Here is a 15,444-nt window from a genome sequence, read left to right on the forward strand (position 1 = left end):
ATTTTGAAAACATAAATATACAATAGAATATATATTCAAATACAGATTTTAAGAGCTTGGTTTTTAACCTGTTTTTCAACCAAAATCCACTCTATTTATACTTATATTAAATACTTAATAATCTATACAGAATCTTAATTCTTTTTTTAGCTTTTATATAAAGAGTACTAGGGCTGCCGCTGAGAAGTAACTAACTTATATAAAGTTTTTTTCTAATAGTTTAGTCAGTTCAGACTATAGGACTGTTAGTTCTTTTTAAAATATATTATAAAAAAAGCCTTATAAAACTTCTAGCTTTGTTTTATTCTAATATATAAATTTAATTTTATGGTTAATATCTTTTTCCTAGTATAGCAGTAGTTTCTCTATATTCTTTAGTTAAAAAAAAGGCAGAAAGTCCTAATAGTATTTAAAAAGTATTATATATAAATTAACTGCCTTTTTAGTTTAAAATACTTTTTAAATATTAGTAAGTAAGACTGTAAATACTTTTATACTTCTTTTAGATTTTTTCTATAAATAGTCTCTAAATCCTATTTTTATAATTAGCTAAAGTTTTAGATTTATATATTATAAATATAGTAGATCCCTTAGTCTTATTTTAGTTATATATAGAAATAATTATTCTCAGCCCAGTTTTAGAATACTATTATAATAGAACAGCCAGCTTTTCTCTAGAATTAGATTATATCTAAGATTATTAAATATTATATAAAAGTATACTTCTTTCTTAGTATAGGATCTTATATTTATTTTTATCTGTATAATAAAGTGGATTAGTACTTTATTACCTAAGATTTCTTATACCAGCCTTAAATTAATACTAATAGTTAACAGGCTATTTACTTTAGTAAATATTTTACTTATAATACTATAGATTAGATATTCTAAATTAATAAAAATACAGGCAGTTATAGTAAGGTTTAAAATAGCCTCTACTAAAAAAAAATATACAACTATATATTTTTTTTTAAAACTTTTCTATTTTCTTTTAGTTTTGTCCAGTAATTTTTATTTAGATATATAATTTTATACTAGACTTTCTTTTTTCCTAAGTCGGAGTCTTTATCTAATAAAAAATACTATTTTTTTTATTACTAAAAGATGGGTATAGCTGCGGCTATATTTATTAGTTATATAATAGGTTTTAAAAAATATTAGCAGATAAAATATTTATTTTATCTATAATAAAAACAGTAATTTACTTTATATTTTTTTTATATTTTACTAAACATTACCTATTAAGCCTGTTTCTAGGGGTTGTTGGTTATTAAGTAAAAATAGTATTTTTCTTACTATACAGCAGCTATCTAAGTAGGTTTCTACTTTATTAGTTTAAAACTTAGTTTATATTATACCAGTATAGTTTTAATATAGCTTTTTTTAAAAAAAAAATATTTTATTAAAATTATAGTTTATGCGGTGTAGTTAGTTGCAATTTTTTTATATATATATTTTTAAAAAATTCCAACTAATTTTTTATAAGCCTTTAGTTTACTGTAGTATTTAGTATGGCCTTTTTTTATTTATCTAATTAATTATATCCTCCTACCTATAGCAGAGTTTTATTAAAGTTATTTTAAAATTCTTCCAGTTCTATTCTTTCTTATTTTATTATATTAACCCAGTTTAAAGCTTTTTATTATATATTAAAATCTCTAAATACTTTATCTATTACTGTAAGTATATCCTCTAATTATACTATTTTTATATTTTAAAATTTAATCTAAAGAAGAATCTGTTATACTGTATATCTACATAGTCTATTATAAATATAAAAAACTTATTTTAATCTAATAGAATAGCAGTTTCTGTTTATTATAAGCTTTATATATATATTTAGTTTAAATAGTTTATAGTTGCACTTATCTTTCCTGTTAAATAATTTTATATTAAGATATTAAAAGTAGGATCTGTAGTTTGGTTTATATAATTACTGTAAGAGGTTTTTCTCTGATTTACTATTAATAATAAAAGTTATATTATAACTTTATAATTTATTTATCTACTTTTTAAAAGCTAGTTTTTATTTTGCTATTTCTATATAGAGGCTAATTAGCTTCTATAAAAAAAGTTGTATATTATTATATATAGCTGCAGATACTGCAGTTAGCCGCAGTTCTTTCTAATCTATTTATTTTATTATTTTAATAATTCTTTTAGTTCTATTCTATTCTATTTATATACCTAGTTGGGCTCTGTCTAGGGCTTTTTAATAAACTATTTCTAATGTTATAGGATAGATGGATTGTGCTAATTAAAACATGCCTTTAAATAAGAAGAAATAGCTGAGGAGCTATTTTACCTGTTTGTACAAAATTCTTTTATATATACACTAAGCTAGTGCTAGTTTAGTACTTAGTATGCAAGGCCTCAGGTGCCAACTGGTGCCTGAAGCTGAGCTCTATAACAGGGCCTTGGTCCCATAACACTAGCCTTTATAAATATAAACTTGCCTTAGAGGTGCGCCGCGTTAATCTAGTAATATAATCTCTTTAATAAGTAATTCCTTTTCTAGAAAAGTTAGTTTATATTAATTAGCGTGTGTCTTTTTATGATATTTAATTTTATTTAAATAATTTTGACAAGTTGAATGTAAAATATTATAAGCTGCTGCAGTACTGCGAATTAAATAAATTTAGCCTTTTTAAATAGCTTTAACTGTAAAAGAAAGCCTACCTTTGTGTTATACCGATTTTTTTACTAATTGAGACATGTTTAGTGGAGAAATTGATTTCTGTATAAAGGCAGTTTTAAGGGTATGGTGGTGGTTGATGAGGTGGCCGACTCGCTTACTAACTACATCACTCTAGATTACAAATCAAGTTTGCGACTAGTCTTGACTGCCCTCTTATAAAGGTCTGCAATGGTGTCTGGAACAGCAGACCTCCAATTGTCCCCCAAATTCCATAATAACCAAGCCATCATGTCTTTTCCTAACGTCGCTGTTGCACCTGCTCCGAACGTTTCCTACTTTACACCAGCCCAAGACCCTCCCGCAGGAACGGCCGCAGAGCCCCAGACAAGCGGTAAGCCCGTGCCCAAGCTTTTTCAGCCCTTGGTCATCCGTGGTGTTACTTTCCAGAACCGCCTTGGAGTATGTCTTTATCTTTCCCTGCTGCATATTCTAATATTGATTGATCTGCTCAGCTGGCACCCCTCTGTCAATACAGTGCCCAGGATGGTCACATGACGCCTTACCATATTGCGCACTTAGGCTCAATTGCTCAGCGAGGTCCTGGCTTCTTGATTATCGAGGCCACTGCGGTACAGGCCGAGGGTCGCATTTCGCCGCAAGATGTGGGTCTCTGGAAGGACTCACAGATTGAGCCTATGCGCCAAGTCATCGAATTCGTGCATAGCCAGAACCAGAAAATTGGTGTACAGTTGAATCACGCCGGCCGTAAGGCCAGTACCGTGGCACCACTGGTATCAAAGCCGATGGTGGCGACAAAGGCCGTGGGCGGCTGGCCGGACCGCGTTTTAGGCCCCAGCACAATCCCCTATTCTGATGCCTTCCCGCAACCCAAAGCCATGACACTGGCCGATATTGAGCAGTTCAAGTCCGACTGGGTTGCAGCTATCAAACGGGCGGTAAATGCTGGTGTTGACTTTCTTGAAATCCACAATGCTCATGGCTATTTATTATCGACCTTTTTATCACCCTCTGTCAACAATCGCACCGACCAATATGGCGGCAGCTTTGAGAATCGTATTCGGCTGTCTCTTGAGATTGCCCAGCTGACCCGTGATACTGTCGGGCCAGAGATGCCGATCTTCCTACGAATCTCTGCCTCTGACTGGCTCGAGGAGGTTTTTCCCGAGAAAAGCTGGTGCATTGAGGATACTGTTTGCTTTGCCCAGGAATTAGCACGTCAGGGTGCTGTTGATCTAATCGATATTAGCAGCGGGGGCGTGCACGCGGCGCAGAATATTAAATCTGGGCCTGCCTTCCAGGCGCCTTTTGCTGTTGCTGTTAAGAAAAGTATTGGTGACAAGCTTCTTGTATCGACCGTTGGTAGTATCACCAACGGCCGTCAGGCCAACGAACTTCTGGAAAGAGAGGGCCTGGATATTATATTAGTTGGTCGTGGGTTTCAAAAGGATCCCAGCTTGGCCTGGACTTTTGCGCAGCATGTGGATACCGAGATTGCTATGGCTAGTCAGATTCGATGGGGCTTTACCCGTCGTGGTGGCGGACCGTACATCGATCCCTCTGCCTATAAGGACTCAATCTTCGAATAGACTGAGCACAGCGGTGTGGAGAGTCGATAAGACGCTGCTAGATTCTCAAAACAATACCGGCTCTGATTGGCTTAAGCTGCTCACCGCCAATTTGCACGCTGTACAGAGCTTCCTGCCTGGTAAGACTGAATACCTAACTCTGCGCTCTCATCACACCCGAGAATAAAGGCTAAAATTGAAATTAGTGTTTTACATAATATACAAATACATCGACATAGGCAGACATGTCCGATTCGTGTACGGAGTATCAGAAATAGAACCCTTCCCGAACTCGTGATCAGAATGTCCTTTTCTGCTCACACACCAGAAACTATTATAATAAAGAGGGTATATACTAGCTTATAAAATCATTTTAGACAAAAGCCAATTGCTTTCAACATATTTGAAACAGTATTCACAACCTCTTCAATTTTTGGTCTTTCTCAGTGTTTCTTCGCATGACGGCTCAATGAAAGTATCGTTTTTCAATCTAGTTATCGTTATACGAGCCGCCAGAGAGCGTCATGAAAGGAATTTCAACGAGGTCTGAGTACGAGTCATGTGGTTGGTTGGCCGTCTGAAATAGATTGTAGTAGTCGCATCCAATGTCTCATCATCGAAGTTGGAAGGAGGAATGGCATCGAAATCTATCATCTTGAATAAATGCTAAGGTCAATTGAATTCTATATACCAAGCACCAGATTGTACTCCACAAGATCCGCCGCATTTAAGCACGGAAGACAGGCATAACTGGAAAGTGGAGGCTATAAAGATGAAGTCTAATAAAGATATAGGAATTATATATAAGGGACTTGAGACCTAAGAAAGTAGCCCGCGGACAACAAGAGCAGTTAATTGGGCTTAGTAATGACTCAGAGCTACTGACACGACTCATACCAAGTCGCAAAGAATTCATTTACACCTGGCGGTGGCTCACGATAGTCTTGCAACTTGCCCTCGACCAGCAGCTCCTGCAGCGAGGCTTTGGCTAGTTTTGGATCGTCCCACACGTCGGATCCAACCATGTTCGCCTGCTGTCCAGTTCCCCAGATCTTGCGACAGTAGTATGGCAAGGCAAAGCCCTTGCCTGTGTCCAGAGCTGCCTCAATCTTTGCATTAATTGAGGGGATAGACTCCGAGGTAGTAAGGCTCGCTGCGCCGAATTTCTCCGACAAGGCTGCAGCTATATCATTTCCGGTTGGACGCAGCTCTGCCAAGGCTAGTGTACGGTTTTTGAGTCGGTCGATCGAAGTCGAAGCAAAAATAGATGCGTACGCGGCTGCCACGTAGGATCTTGTGCTAAAGACGATGTTTAGAAAATTGCAGATAGGACGGTGAGGCAAGGGAGAAGGAAGTTACCAAAGATTGACAGGGTGAGTAGCACTATGACCTGTGAAAATAATTCTGTTGTTGACGATATCCACACCCATTGCTCTATCAGAAGGGCGAGGATTAGCCTAGTAGGAACAAGCAGACAATATGATGAAGACCGATCTGTTTGATACCTTGTGGCCAAGGCAAACTCGGCAAAGTTGCCCGGCAAAACCACTGTTGTAGGAATGCCTGCAGCCTGTGCAGCTGCCTCCACCATACCCTTATTGTTGTTGACAGGGATACGCATGCCTTGCTCGTCATACCGGGCGGCTAGATCTGAGGGCACGAACAGCTGCACATTGGTTTTGGCAATGGCCGAGACAAGCTGAAGTTGTCGAAGAACGCCTTCATGGCCAACGAGAGAGCTATTTTGAAGAGAGACATCTCAGATAAAGGAGCACAGCGATGAGAAAAGAAGGGGAAACAAGTATAATAATGCGTCGAAAGAGAAATTCTCAGACTTGTTGTCGGCCTATACACAATCTGAGAAATATTCTCAAACTTACATGACGATATCGATATCCTTGAGTGCATCAATGACAGCTGACTGATCAGCCACGTCAATCTCCACAGTGCTAACAGTGCTAGGGAGGCTAGAGATATCGGAACCAGGCCGATAAAGGACCTTGGTGTAAGCGCCTGATGCAATGAGAGCTTGGACAATCGCGGAGCTGGCCCAGCCCCGGTGTGAATATACGGCGATGCGATTGTAATGCATGATGAGACGAGGGATTGAATATTGTATTTGTGAAGAAGACATCAACATTATTTCTCCTTTCTGTTGACGAAGCACAAGTACTATATACCCATTATAGCGATCTTTGAGCTGTTTACACTGTTTGTATTACATTGAGGGAAACGTCGTGATTGGATTCGGGGGAACGGATGGATCCATAAGATTACTCTATGAGGTTTGTGATGTTTGCTTTGTTTGTCTGGACCCACATTTCAACCTAAAGCTTCTGTTTGCCAATCTGATGTCTGCGTGGTACAGTGGGAGGAAATTAGTTTGAAGCCAGGGATACACACCGCTTAAAGTAAATTTCCTATCTAGGACTAGATTGATCAAATTTGTGCCGACAGAATATCTAATGCTTCGTATACCAGCCATTTGCCTCAAAAACAGCCTGAATACGGTGAGGCATGATTTCAAATAGCCTAACCACTATCTTACAGGGAATCTCTTGTCAAGCCTCTTTTGCAGCCTCTATCAAATGATTCAACGTCTTAACCGTATCACTTGCTCGTTCCAATTCCTGATACTTTTTATAGACTTGTTGTTTTAGCAAAGACCACAGATTCTCGATTCAAGGGCAAAGATCCAGCTTTCTGTCTATCCGGGGGAGCACAGTCTGAATATCCCGTTGAACTTTGATCACCCCTGGCTACCAGGCGGACTGAAACTGGTTGTTCCCCAATGGCTGGGTTGAGAGATTACTGTAACCAGTTATACGCTGAATCGGAATGCAGGCACGGCACGGCCCTTGAGGTGACGATAGAGCAGTATTAAATAGTGCCACCACAGTCGTAAGCGAACATAATCCTCCTAGAATGGGTGGACATTAAGCGCTTGAGTTTGTTCTGGATCCGCTCCAGGCGGCGCCAGGTCGACTCGGAAATTCTTACCATGATCGTCACCGGTTGGTAATCCATGATATTGATCTGCCGGCGATTCAGTCCAGCAATCTGCTTACACAAGCTGTAATTTTAATGCAAGATCGTTCGAAGGAAATTTGCATTGACAGTAGCGGCAGCAGAAATACCTGTTATCGGAATGGTCGGAATGACCGGAACCAGGTCTGTCCGGTAGATCCAGCATGGTTCCGGTAACCAAAACTACGCGATATCCAGTGAGACGGAACGCTCGGCTGGATTTTAGTAGCAATGGTCTCGTTGCTGCGCTAAATACCCGCCAATATCATTTCTTATATATGACACATAGTTCTCCCTGTAGGAGAAGACTATCTATTCCATATTCTCAAGGGACACATCAAAAGCTACAACTCATTGATTCTTGCTATCATGATGTCTTGGTCTCGCCTCATCCGTTTCGTTGATACCACCGGCAAGGTCTGCTTTGGAGAACCTGCGATCAACGATGTCACGAAATTGGAAGAAGAATGCCTAGCCGGGACCCTTTATGCCCAGGAATTTGTGGGAGACAGCCCACTCTCTGTCACCCCAGGTTCTCGTCGCCTGCATGTTAAGGAAATCCTGGGCGTTCTCAGACCAGAAGATGTTCCTATCATCCGTTGTGTGGGGTTGAACTATATGGCACACAGTAAGTGGGGAGTTTGGGGAGGGGGCCAGTTGGTACCAGTAAATTTTGGCTAACTCTTAATTCCAGTCAAGGAGGGTGGACGCACCCCACCGCCTCATCCGTCTCTTTTTATCAAGCCGAACACGTCCATTGCTTCGTACAATGAGGATATTCCCATCCCCCAGATTGCTCAAGACTCAGTAGACTATGAGGGCGAACTGGTGCGTTGTCCGAAAAGCCCTCCTTCCTCCTGATCACCATTCCTTTTGCCCCGCATGTCCGCAGATCAATCTCTGACTCCAAGGATCTTCAAAACAGACTGTTGTGATTGGCAAAACTGGTAAGAATATTCCAAAGGAAAAGGCTCTGGAGTACATTGCCGGGTATGTCGCTGCCAACGACGTGTCCTGCCGAAGCTGGCAAAAAGATCCGACCAAGGCCGGAGGTGTTCCCCAATGGTGTTTCAGCAAGGGTTTCGATAAATTTGCCCCTGTCAGTCCTATGCTCGTATCTCCTAAGGTACCTTTGCCCATTACATCCTCATGCACATGAAGTGATGGGAAATCTAATAGAATATAGGTCGTCGGTGCTGCCGATAATCTACGCCTACAGACGCTCGTCAACGGCGAGGTCCGCCAAGATACGAACACTAATGACTTACTTTTCAATGTCCCTCATCTGATCAGCTTTCTCAGCCAGGGAACCACTTTGGAAAAAGGCACGGTGATCATGACCGGTACCCCCTCGGGTGTGGCCATGGGCATGACCCCTCCCCCTTATCTCAAAAATGGTGACGTGGTGGAGGTGATTATTGAGGGTGTTGGATCTACGAAGAACGTTATGGCATTTGAGTAATGGATAGGTATTGTCAGGGAAGGCACGAGATGGGTGTTTCCGCCTTCCATATACGGAAAAGCGAGAAGGGGGTCAGCACCTCCCACCTCATCTTCCCGGCGTTGCCTGATTCCTCCCGATTCGGGTTCCTTAGCAATTTTTAGGAATTATTGCAGTATTGCAGTTATTGAGATCATTCATTTCAAGCACCTCACTCATCCCTATTCTTTCGAATAGTCCTCAGTACTTTGAATACGTTGACTCACTTTTAGTGGGCTTTCTGCAGTCTCTGCGTGCTTTCGGTAGTGTGATGTCTCATTACACCGGTAGTAACACTCAAAAAAGCCTGTAGTAATCCTTGAAATTAGCCCATTCTGGCTGCAATTATGCCTGCCATAGACCAGCTTTTGAGAACAACTTTATGAAAAAATCGAGTTTTTTTTTTTGAAGTGAACTTGATGGTAGATGATACTGACGAGGCCATTCATGTTGGCTCTATTTTCATTCTTGGCAAGCAATAAGGATGAAGGCAGGAAATAACGGGTAGAGGAATTTCCAATTGCAGAAAAAAATCGACTGAATTCATAAGTTTGCGGATTGGACTGCTTAAATGACAAGACTAAGATAGACGGCTATGTGAAAACCAAATTTGATCCATGAGAATACTGAGAAGTATTTGATTGCTAAACCATCATCTTTTCCTCCTGGTTTAATAGCACTTAAAAACCCCCAGGATGGCTCAGACAGTAGTGATCAGTCTCCAGAAAGTAGGCTCCCGATGCAAATTCAGCGATGGACTCTAGTCTCGTCTGACGAACCCTAATGACTCCAACATGGGACGGTCATTGATCGCAAATAGGTAGGCTGGCTCTTCTGAAGAACATGTGTGCTGAGTGCGACACCACGCGGGTACCGCAAATGTGTCCTTTGCTTTCCATTGGATCTCATGCTCCTTTCCGTCTGCCGTAGTGAGCTTGGAGACGCCCTCGCCGCTCTTTACGTGATAGAGAAATGAGCAAGTCTCTCGGCAAGGTACTGTGGTATAGCCTGGACTCAATCGCTCCGCCTGTGCACTGATTGTATCCGAAAGGTAACTCTTTCCTTTACTTTGGTAATGATGAACAGCATATGGGAGTTGCGCGCCGTCCAACACGGCCTCGACGTCTCTCCAGGGAAAGCGAATGGGGCTGTCATCAGAGTCTCTTTAAATTCGAAATTGGGTCAGGCAAGCATGTTCCATGTTTGTGCTCTGAGCCGGTAGAGTGACTTACAAGGCGGGATAACGACTCTCGGTGTATTCCTCAGCGAAGTTGACAGGGAAACGTTGAAACAGCGGTAAGTCCAAGCCATCAAGCCAAATCATCGGGTCCTTGCCCTCGTTGCCATGATCGTGCCAGCACCACGAGGGAGTCAGAATCACGTCTCCTGTTTCCATACGAATTTTCTGGCCTTCAATTGCCGTGAACCCGTCGTTGCCTTCGATAATGAAGCGGAGGGCAAACGCGACATGCCTGTGTGCCGGGGCTGTTTCCCCGGGAAGAACGAGTTGTAGACCGCCATAGATTGTATCTGTCGTGTGAGGTGCATCTGATCGTGGATTTAGTACGTAGCACAACCGAGTTTTCGCGGAGGCAAGGAGGTACTGTACCCATATTTGGATTTACTAGCATCAGGACTCGTCTCTCGGCCTCCTCTGCGGTGATAATGGCCCCGGCTTTCATCAGATCTGGCCTCATTTGATCATAACGCCAAATAGCTGGCACGGCGCGGGGATTGGGCTTGGGAGGCACCATTTGCCCGAAAACGGTCCAGAGAGGTTGATAATTGTTGCCATGAGAGGATGCTTCAAGCTCTTCCTTCAAAGAAGCAATTGTCTGCGAAGGAGTCGAAGTCATCTTGTATTTGAGATTAGATGTACTCTGGAAGGCCGGTATATTCAGGAATAATCTGGAAGAGGTTTGGTCTTTATCCTCTATCTACGTACCGGAACATGGAGGTATATAGTAGTCCGGATCGCTTCCTGTGGGGGCACTACGTATTGCGTAATAAACCCGCTGTTTCTGGAATTCGCGGGGTTGTAAGTGAGTTACAGGAATACGGGATGGAGAAGCCGCTCATGCGCGTTCCGAGTGGCTCGGGAGAGGGACTTTGACAAGCCGTTGTATCCGTGAATTCCGGTAACAATAACTAAGTTCTACATCAACTACCGTATTCATGCTAAGGGTTCTAGATCGATTGTTCTTTTGCTTCTCCGATTTAATTGAAGGAAAAATACGGATCACATTAGAAAGAAGAGTACGCATCTTACTGCCCTGAGCTACAAACACAGATCGGTCAGCGGCCAGGCATGGTCGCAAATGATTTAACATTGTCCGGGCTCTTGACCCAAGACGGCCTCAAGCCGGCAAAGAATTCTGCTTGAGGCGAAAATGTTTCCAGTCTAAGGAGATTTTAGTATTCGATAATGGATTTCGGTAGGCAAGTACGGCACTCACCCGTGATCAACGAGGGCCGCGCGCACGATAAGGTGTTCTCCCCCATGGTTCATTGGAATTGTCCACAATGTGCAGCCGCATTTTGCACAAAATTTCTTATGTTTCTCTGCTCCGCTGCTGGTCTTAGTGACAACCCAGGTGCCGATATTTTCGTCTCTGTTGGCCTCGAAATGCAGCTGGCTTCGGTGGAATTTGGCGCACTTTGATCCACGAGTCAATGAGTTTAGTCGTGGGGAGAGAACGGAGGTATATACATACGAGCTGGTACGGGGCCCCTGAATTCTTCACACAGTCTTGGCAGTAGCAAATAAACACCTTCTCGGGACTGCCGCGGACGCTGAAGCTCACTGCCTTACACAGGCAGCTTCCTCGATAAACCTCGCCTTCCATATTCTCGGATCCTTCTGATTTCGCGGTCGGTGGCCTCTTTCCATGCTTTCTAGTGCGGAATCGTCGAATAAATCCAGGCCTGATATAGTGGCATCTATCCCAGGCATCGGGAGCGAGTTTCCCGAAATTGCCGAAATTTCCGTGCCTCTCAGGGTGGATTGAAGTGGGTGCGTCTGCGCAATCCGAAAGGGACTGAGAATCCGATTGGCATGACATGTCGAGTCCTGAACTGCGGGCTCAACCTAGATGGCTGGAACTAACAAAAGTTCTTGGCAAAGTAGGTCAATGATGACAATACGAGCGACGGGCAATTTGTCATCGAAGCGTCAGCATTGACCAATGGTCGCTAGCACCATTTGAGGGAATTTATGCTAACACGCCTCCGGTCACCACCGACTTATAAGTGAACACCTCCATACTAGGTCCGCAAGAGACTACCATGTCAGGTATTATAAGAGCTAAACAGTTAGACCCACCATGAGTTCATCCACCGTCCCCCTCATCATCGATAATCAAGATGTCCAGACCGCGTCAGCCTTTGAAGTGAGAAACCCGCGAACTGGAGCATTAGTCCACCATGCTAGCAGTGCGTCTGTCATTGAGGCTGAAAAAGCTGTTAAATCGGCCCAATCTGCCTTTGTCTCATGGTCCAAGTCGAAGCCAGCCGTTCGACGAGCGGTGCTCTTGCGGGTGGCCGAGCTCCTTGAGCACCGCCGTGAAGAACTTTTAGGTTACGTGATCGAAGAGACGAGTGTAGAGAGGCAGTTCGCTGATTTCGGTATTACGGCCGGAATCAATTTGGTCACCGATGTCGCGGGGAAGGTTTCAGGTATCAATGGATACTCGCCAATGCTGGCCGGGGATGCCACTGCCATTGTCTACAAGGAGCCGTATGGCGTGATGCTGGGGATCGCGCCATGGTATTTTCCATTTTCTATCCCTCTCTTGCCAATTCCAGTGGTGTGCTGACGACGGGTTATTCAGGAACGCTCCCTTCATCCTTGGAGTACGCAAAGCGGCGCTGGCGGTGGCGGCCGGTAATACCATGATTCTGAAAGGTGCCGAGCTTGCTCCCAAGTCTTATTGGGCTATTGGGGACGTGTTTCGTCAGGCTGGCCTTCCGGCCGGTTGTGTGAATGTCCTCGTCCACTGCACTAAGGATGCGGCAAAAGTCACGACGGCGCTCATTGCTGCGCCAGAGATTCAGAAAATTTGTTTTACCGGCAGTACCGCCGTTGGGCGTATTATCGCCGCGACAGCAGGCGAAAATTTGAAACCTGTGGTCCTTGAGCTGGGCGGAAAAGGAAGCTGCATAGTATTGGATGATGCAAACTTAGAGAAAGCAGCGGTTGCCTGCACATTAGGTGCATTCATGCATGTAAGACCACATGGTTCTTTAGGAATGCAAGACGGCTCATAAGTCTAACTCGTCGCAGGCCGGACAAGTATGCATGTCGACCGAGCGCATCATTGTGCATCGCAATGTGATTGCCGATTTCCGCACTGCCTTGAGATCCTTTATCAACGCAATCTACGGCGACGATAAACCAGCACCCGCACTTATCAGTCCGGTCCCTGTGGAAAAGAACAAGAGCCTGGTCAAGGATGCTGTAGCCAAGGGTGCAACAATCCTAACTGGTACTCTTGATGCGCCGGTGGATTCGAAAACAGGCATGCGGCCAATTGTCGTTGAAGGGGTCACCGTGAGCATGGACATGTATTATAGCGAATCTTTCGGCCCAACGGTATCCTTGTTCGTGGTTGACAGTGACTCGGAAGCTTTGCAATTGGCAAATGACACCGATTATGGCCTCAGCACATCAATTTTCACGGAGAACCTGGGACGTGGGCTAAGCATCGCCCGTGAGCTTGATACAGGGTAATATCTCCCTCATGCTTAACTTTAAAACCCGAATAGAGCAATCACTGATTCAACCCACAGCGCAGTTCACATCAATTCAATGACAATACACGACGAGCCCGTTCTGCCCCATGGTGGAGTGAAATCGAGCGGTTATGGTCGATTTGGAGGCGCTGACGGTCTAGACGAGTTTCTGAAGACGAAGTCTGTTACTTGGATGAATTAATCCAACGTATTTCTTCACTTTCATAGAAGTAAATCAATGAGAACTAAAGCCTTACTTGAGCCCATTTCAAAATGGTTATTTAGCATGTTAATAGTTTGGAAAGTAATCCACTATCTCGGGCTCTAAAGAAGCTCATCTTTATCCAAGATTAGATTGTTGTAGGATAGTATTTTGGAACTGCAATATTTGTTTCATATGGTTCACCACAATTGTTCTGCTCATAAGCTTTGTTCAACGGATCGACATGAAACGTCAGTTCCAGAGAAGCACTGGCTTCCAAACACGCCCCGCTTTCATATCACTGACTGCAGAATTAATATCAGCAACTTTGTAAGTCTTCTGCAACCTCTCCAAGGGCAAGCGTCCCATCCGGAAAAGATCAATCATAAAGGGTATGAACTGCAAGACGCATTAGGACACCTGTAAAGCTGATATATTTTCAATCACTTACAGTCTTGGAATATGCATTGCCTTGATGACATCCATGATATGTTTTGCAGTTGATCAAGACGTCGAACACGTCGATAGACGCCTTGAGACCGGGCGGTGGTCCGCCAACGGTGACCGCTACTCCACCAGCACCCACTAAACTGACCATCGAGTTGACCACAGCAATCACGCCCGTGCAATCAATGGCCGCATCAAGCCCTTCGCCGTTGTTGATTTCCGCCAGGCGACCCTTTAGATCTTCTTTGGCTGAATTGATTATATGCGTTGCCCCAAGCTCCAGCGCTATGCTCAGCTTGTCATCGACGATATCCACTGCAATAATGGTGTCCAGCACGCCGGGGTTATCTTCGGCAAGAATTTTCGCAGCAATAATTGCTGCCACCCCAACACTTCCCAAGCCGAACACCAAGAGGGACCGTGTTTTTCGTTCGACCGGCCGGACCACGTTGAATACAGATCCTGTGCCGGTTTGAAATCCGCATCCAAAGGAGCAGAGCACGGAGAGGGGCAGGTCCTTATCCACTTTGACACAACACGCTTCCTGGACCACCGCTGGATTACAAAATGCCGATTGACCAAAGAAGCATGTGCTGATGCGGTTTGAGTCGTCGGATATGACAGTCTGCGACCCGTCTGCCCTCTGACCGCCGAAATTACGCTCTCGCATCTCCAAACATTGAAATGTCTTGCCAGACCTGCAGCTAGAGCATGTCGTGCAATGATTATATGAAAGCACCACATGATCGCCAACCACGAAATCCGTAACGGCCGAGCCAACGGCACGAATCACTCCGGCGCCTTGGCTTCCTTGTTATTATCGTAGCCAACGTAGAGAGCTATCAGGGAGCGAGCGTACCTTCATGGCCCAGGATGGCGGGGAAGGGGATTGGAATTTTTCCACTCTGGACAACCAGATCAGTTTGACAGATACCGGTTGCCTTGAGATCAACCAGAACCTCCCTGCTTTGGAGGGCATTTAATTTGACTTGTTTCGGCTGGAAAGGTGCTTGTTTCTCGCAGACAATAAAGGCTGTTGCTTGAATCATGACGGGCTAACCAAGGGAGTAGGAGGGAAATTGAAATCGGGTTCAGGTGGGTAATGCAGCAAATTGGTGAGCTTGTAATCAATTTTGCAGCGCAGCGGCCCGAGCGACATCCGCAAGAGTTGGGATGAGAGCCTGAGGTCATAATGAATGTCATAGACTCGAGTAGAAGTCCTGGGATATCTTTTCCCCAGATACGTTACCGAGGCACTTTAGAAAGCACTTATCAATGAACTAAGCTAACGCGGAAAGAGATTTTAGTTCACGCTCTAACAAGTGTCGATCAA

At 43.8% G+C, this 15,444-nt stretch overlaps 7 protein-coding genes across 7 annotated transcripts; 3 read left to right on the forward strand and 4 right to left on the reverse strand.

Annotated features, from left to right (window-relative positions):
* The first annotated feature begins 2,891 nt into the window (after window positions 1-2,891).
* Window positions 2,892-4,571, forward strand: BO82DRAFT_191066 (NADH:flavin oxidoreductase/NADH oxidase). The gene is made up of 2 exons (XM_025630520.1): window positions 2,892-3,097; window positions 3,151-4,571. Exons 1-2 carry the CDS (start codon window positions 2,927-2,929, stop codon window positions 4,243-4,245), a joined length of 1,266 nt encoding a protein of 421 aa, XP_025487164.1. The 5' UTR covers window positions 2,892-2,926; the 3' UTR covers window positions 4,246-4,571.
* Window positions 4,572-5,057: 486 nt separating this feature from the next.
* Window positions 5,058-6,362, reverse strand: BO82DRAFT_358622 (NAD(P)-binding protein). The gene is made up of 4 exons (XM_025636344.1): window positions 6,105-6,362; window positions 5,730-5,963; window positions 5,584-5,658; window positions 5,058-5,523 (listed from the first exon to the last, which is right to left on the reverse strand). Exons 1-4 carry the CDS (start codon window positions 6,314-6,316, stop codon window positions 5,103-5,105), a joined length of 942 nt encoding a protein of 313 aa, XP_025487165.1. The 5' UTR covers window positions 6,317-6,362; the 3' UTR covers window positions 5,058-5,102.
* A 1,213-nt stretch (window positions 6,363-7,575) lies between these two features.
* BO82DRAFT_358623 (fumarylacetoacetate hydrolase family protein) lies at window positions 7,576-8,884 on the forward strand. Its single transcript, XM_025636345.1, has 4 exons — window positions 7,576-7,879; window positions 7,946-8,079; window positions 8,177-8,377; window positions 8,438-8,884. Exons 1-4 carry the CDS (start codon window positions 7,624-7,626, stop codon window positions 8,711-8,713), a joined length of 867 nt encoding a protein of 288 aa, XP_025487166.1. The 5' UTR covers window positions 7,576-7,623; the 3' UTR covers window positions 8,714-8,884.
* A 450-nt stretch (window positions 8,885-9,334) lies between these two features.
* BO82DRAFT_395704 (cupin domain-containing protein) lies at window positions 9,335-10,615 on the reverse strand. Its single transcript, XM_025638800.1, has 3 exons — window positions 10,341-10,615; window positions 9,964-10,279; window positions 9,335-9,894 (listed from the first exon to the last, which is right to left on the reverse strand). The coding sequence occupies exons 1-3, from the start codon at window positions 10,585-10,587 to the stop codon at window positions 9,492-9,494; spliced, it is 966 nt and encodes a 321-aa protein (XP_025487167.1). The 5' UTR covers window positions 10,588-10,615; the 3' UTR covers window positions 9,335-9,491.
* Window positions 10,616-11,026: 411 nt separating this feature from the next.
* BO82DRAFT_406579 (GFA family protein) lies at window positions 11,027-11,577 on the reverse strand (the record flags this gene model as incomplete). Its single annotated transcript, XM_025639569.1, has 3 exons — window positions 11,027-11,132; window positions 11,188-11,387; window positions 11,446-11,577. The coding sequence occupies 3 exons, from the start codon at window positions 11,575-11,577 to the stop codon at window positions 11,027-11,029; spliced, it is 438 nt and encodes a 145-aa protein (XP_025487168.1).
* A 410-nt stretch (window positions 11,578-11,987) lies between these two features.
* On the forward strand, window positions 11,988-13,745 carry BO82DRAFT_358626 (aldehyde dehydrogenase). Its single transcript, XM_025636346.1, has 4 exons — window positions 11,988-12,497; window positions 12,562-12,955; window positions 13,014-13,456; window positions 13,520-13,745. Exons 1-4 carry the CDS (start codon window positions 12,055-12,057, stop codon window positions 13,662-13,664), a joined length of 1,425 nt encoding a protein of 474 aa, XP_025487169.1. The 5' UTR covers window positions 11,988-12,054; the 3' UTR covers window positions 13,665-13,745.
* A 123-nt stretch (window positions 13,746-13,868) lies between these two features.
* BO82DRAFT_320631 (NAD(P)-dependent alcohol dehydrogenase) lies at window positions 13,869-15,375 on the reverse strand. Its single transcript, XM_025632717.1, has 3 exons — window positions 14,971-15,375; window positions 14,116-14,912; window positions 13,869-14,063 (listed from the first exon to the last, which is right to left on the reverse strand). Exons 1-3 carry the CDS (start codon window positions 15,158-15,160, stop codon window positions 13,917-13,919), a joined length of 1,134 nt encoding a protein of 377 aa, XP_025487170.1. The 5' UTR covers window positions 15,161-15,375; the 3' UTR covers window positions 13,869-13,916.
* Window positions 15,376-15,444: the final 69 nt, after the last annotated feature.

Source organism: Aspergillus uvarum (assembly GCF_003184745.1).
Source record: "Aspergillus uvarum CBS 121591 unplaced genomic scaffold BO82scaffold_74, whole genome shotgun sequence".
Taxonomy (NCBI): Eukaryota; Fungi; Ascomycota; class Eurotiomycetes; order Eurotiales; family Aspergillaceae; genus Aspergillus; species Aspergillus uvarum.

Coding starts and splice junctions, on each gene's coding strand:
- BO82DRAFT_395704 (XM_025638800.1), bottom strand. CDS start 10,587: ATGACTTCGACTCCTTCGCAGACAATTGCTTCTTTGAAGGAAGAGCTT. Junction 10,280..10,340: donor GCTAGTAAATCCAAATATGG/GTACAGTACCTC, acceptor ATCCACGATCAG/ATGCACCTCACACGACAGAT. Junction 9,895..9,963: donor GAGAGTCGTTATCCCGCCTT/GTAAGTCACTCT, acceptor TCGAATTTAAAG/AGACTCTGATGACAGCCCCA.
- BO82DRAFT_358623 (XM_025636345.1), top strand. CDS start 7,624: ATGTCTTGGTCTCGCCTCATCCGTTTCGTTGATACCACCGGCAAGGTC. Junction 8,080..8,176: donor TAGACTATGAGGGCGAACTG/GTGCGTTGTCCG, acceptor TCTTCAAAACAG/ACTGTTGTGATTGGCAAAAC. Junction 8,378..8,437: donor CTATGCTCGTATCTCCTAAG/GTACCTTTGCCC, acceptor AATAGAATATAG/GTCGTCGGTGCTGCCGATAA.
- BO82DRAFT_191066 (XM_025630520.1), top strand. CDS start 2,927: ATGTCTTTTCCTAACGTCGCTGTTGCACCTGCTCCGAACGTTTCCTAC. Junction 3,098..3,150: donor CTTTCCAGAACCGCCTTGGA/GTATGTCTTTAT, acceptor TGATCTGCTCAG/CTGGCACCCCTCTGTCAATA.
- BO82DRAFT_358622 (XM_025636344.1), bottom strand. CDS start 6,316: ATGCATTACAATCGCATCGCCGTATATTCACACCGGGGCTGGGCCAGC. Junction 5,659..5,729: donor GAGTTTGCCTTGGCCACAAG/GTATCAAACAGA, acceptor CCCTTCTGATAG/AGCAATGGGTGTGGATATCG. Junction 5,524..5,583: donor ACTCACCCTGTCAATCTTTG/GTAACTTCCTTC, acceptor CATCGTCTTTAG/CACAAGATCCTACGTGGCAG.
- BO82DRAFT_320631 (XM_025632717.1), bottom strand. CDS start 15,160: ATGATTCAAGCAACAGCCTTTATTGTCTGCGAGAAACAAGCACCTTTC. Junction 14,913..14,970: donor CGCCATCCTGGGCCATGAAG/GTACGCTCGCTC, acceptor AAGGAAGCCAAG/GCGCCGGAGTGATTCGTGCC. Junction 14,064..14,115: donor GCAATGCATATTCCAAGACT/GTAAGTGATTGA, acceptor TGCGTCTTGCAG/TTCATACCCTTTATGATTGA.
- BO82DRAFT_358626 (XM_025636346.1), top strand. CDS start 12,055: ATGAGTTCATCCACCGTCCCCCTCATCATCGATAATCAAGATGTCCAG. Junction 12,956..13,013: donor CATTAGGTGCATTCATGCAT/GTAAGACCACAT, acceptor AACTCGTCGCAG/GCCGGACAAGTATGCATGTC. Junction 13,457..13,519: donor GCCCGTGAGCTTGATACAGG/GTAATATCTCCC, acceptor TTCAACCCACAG/CGCAGTTCACATCAATTCAA.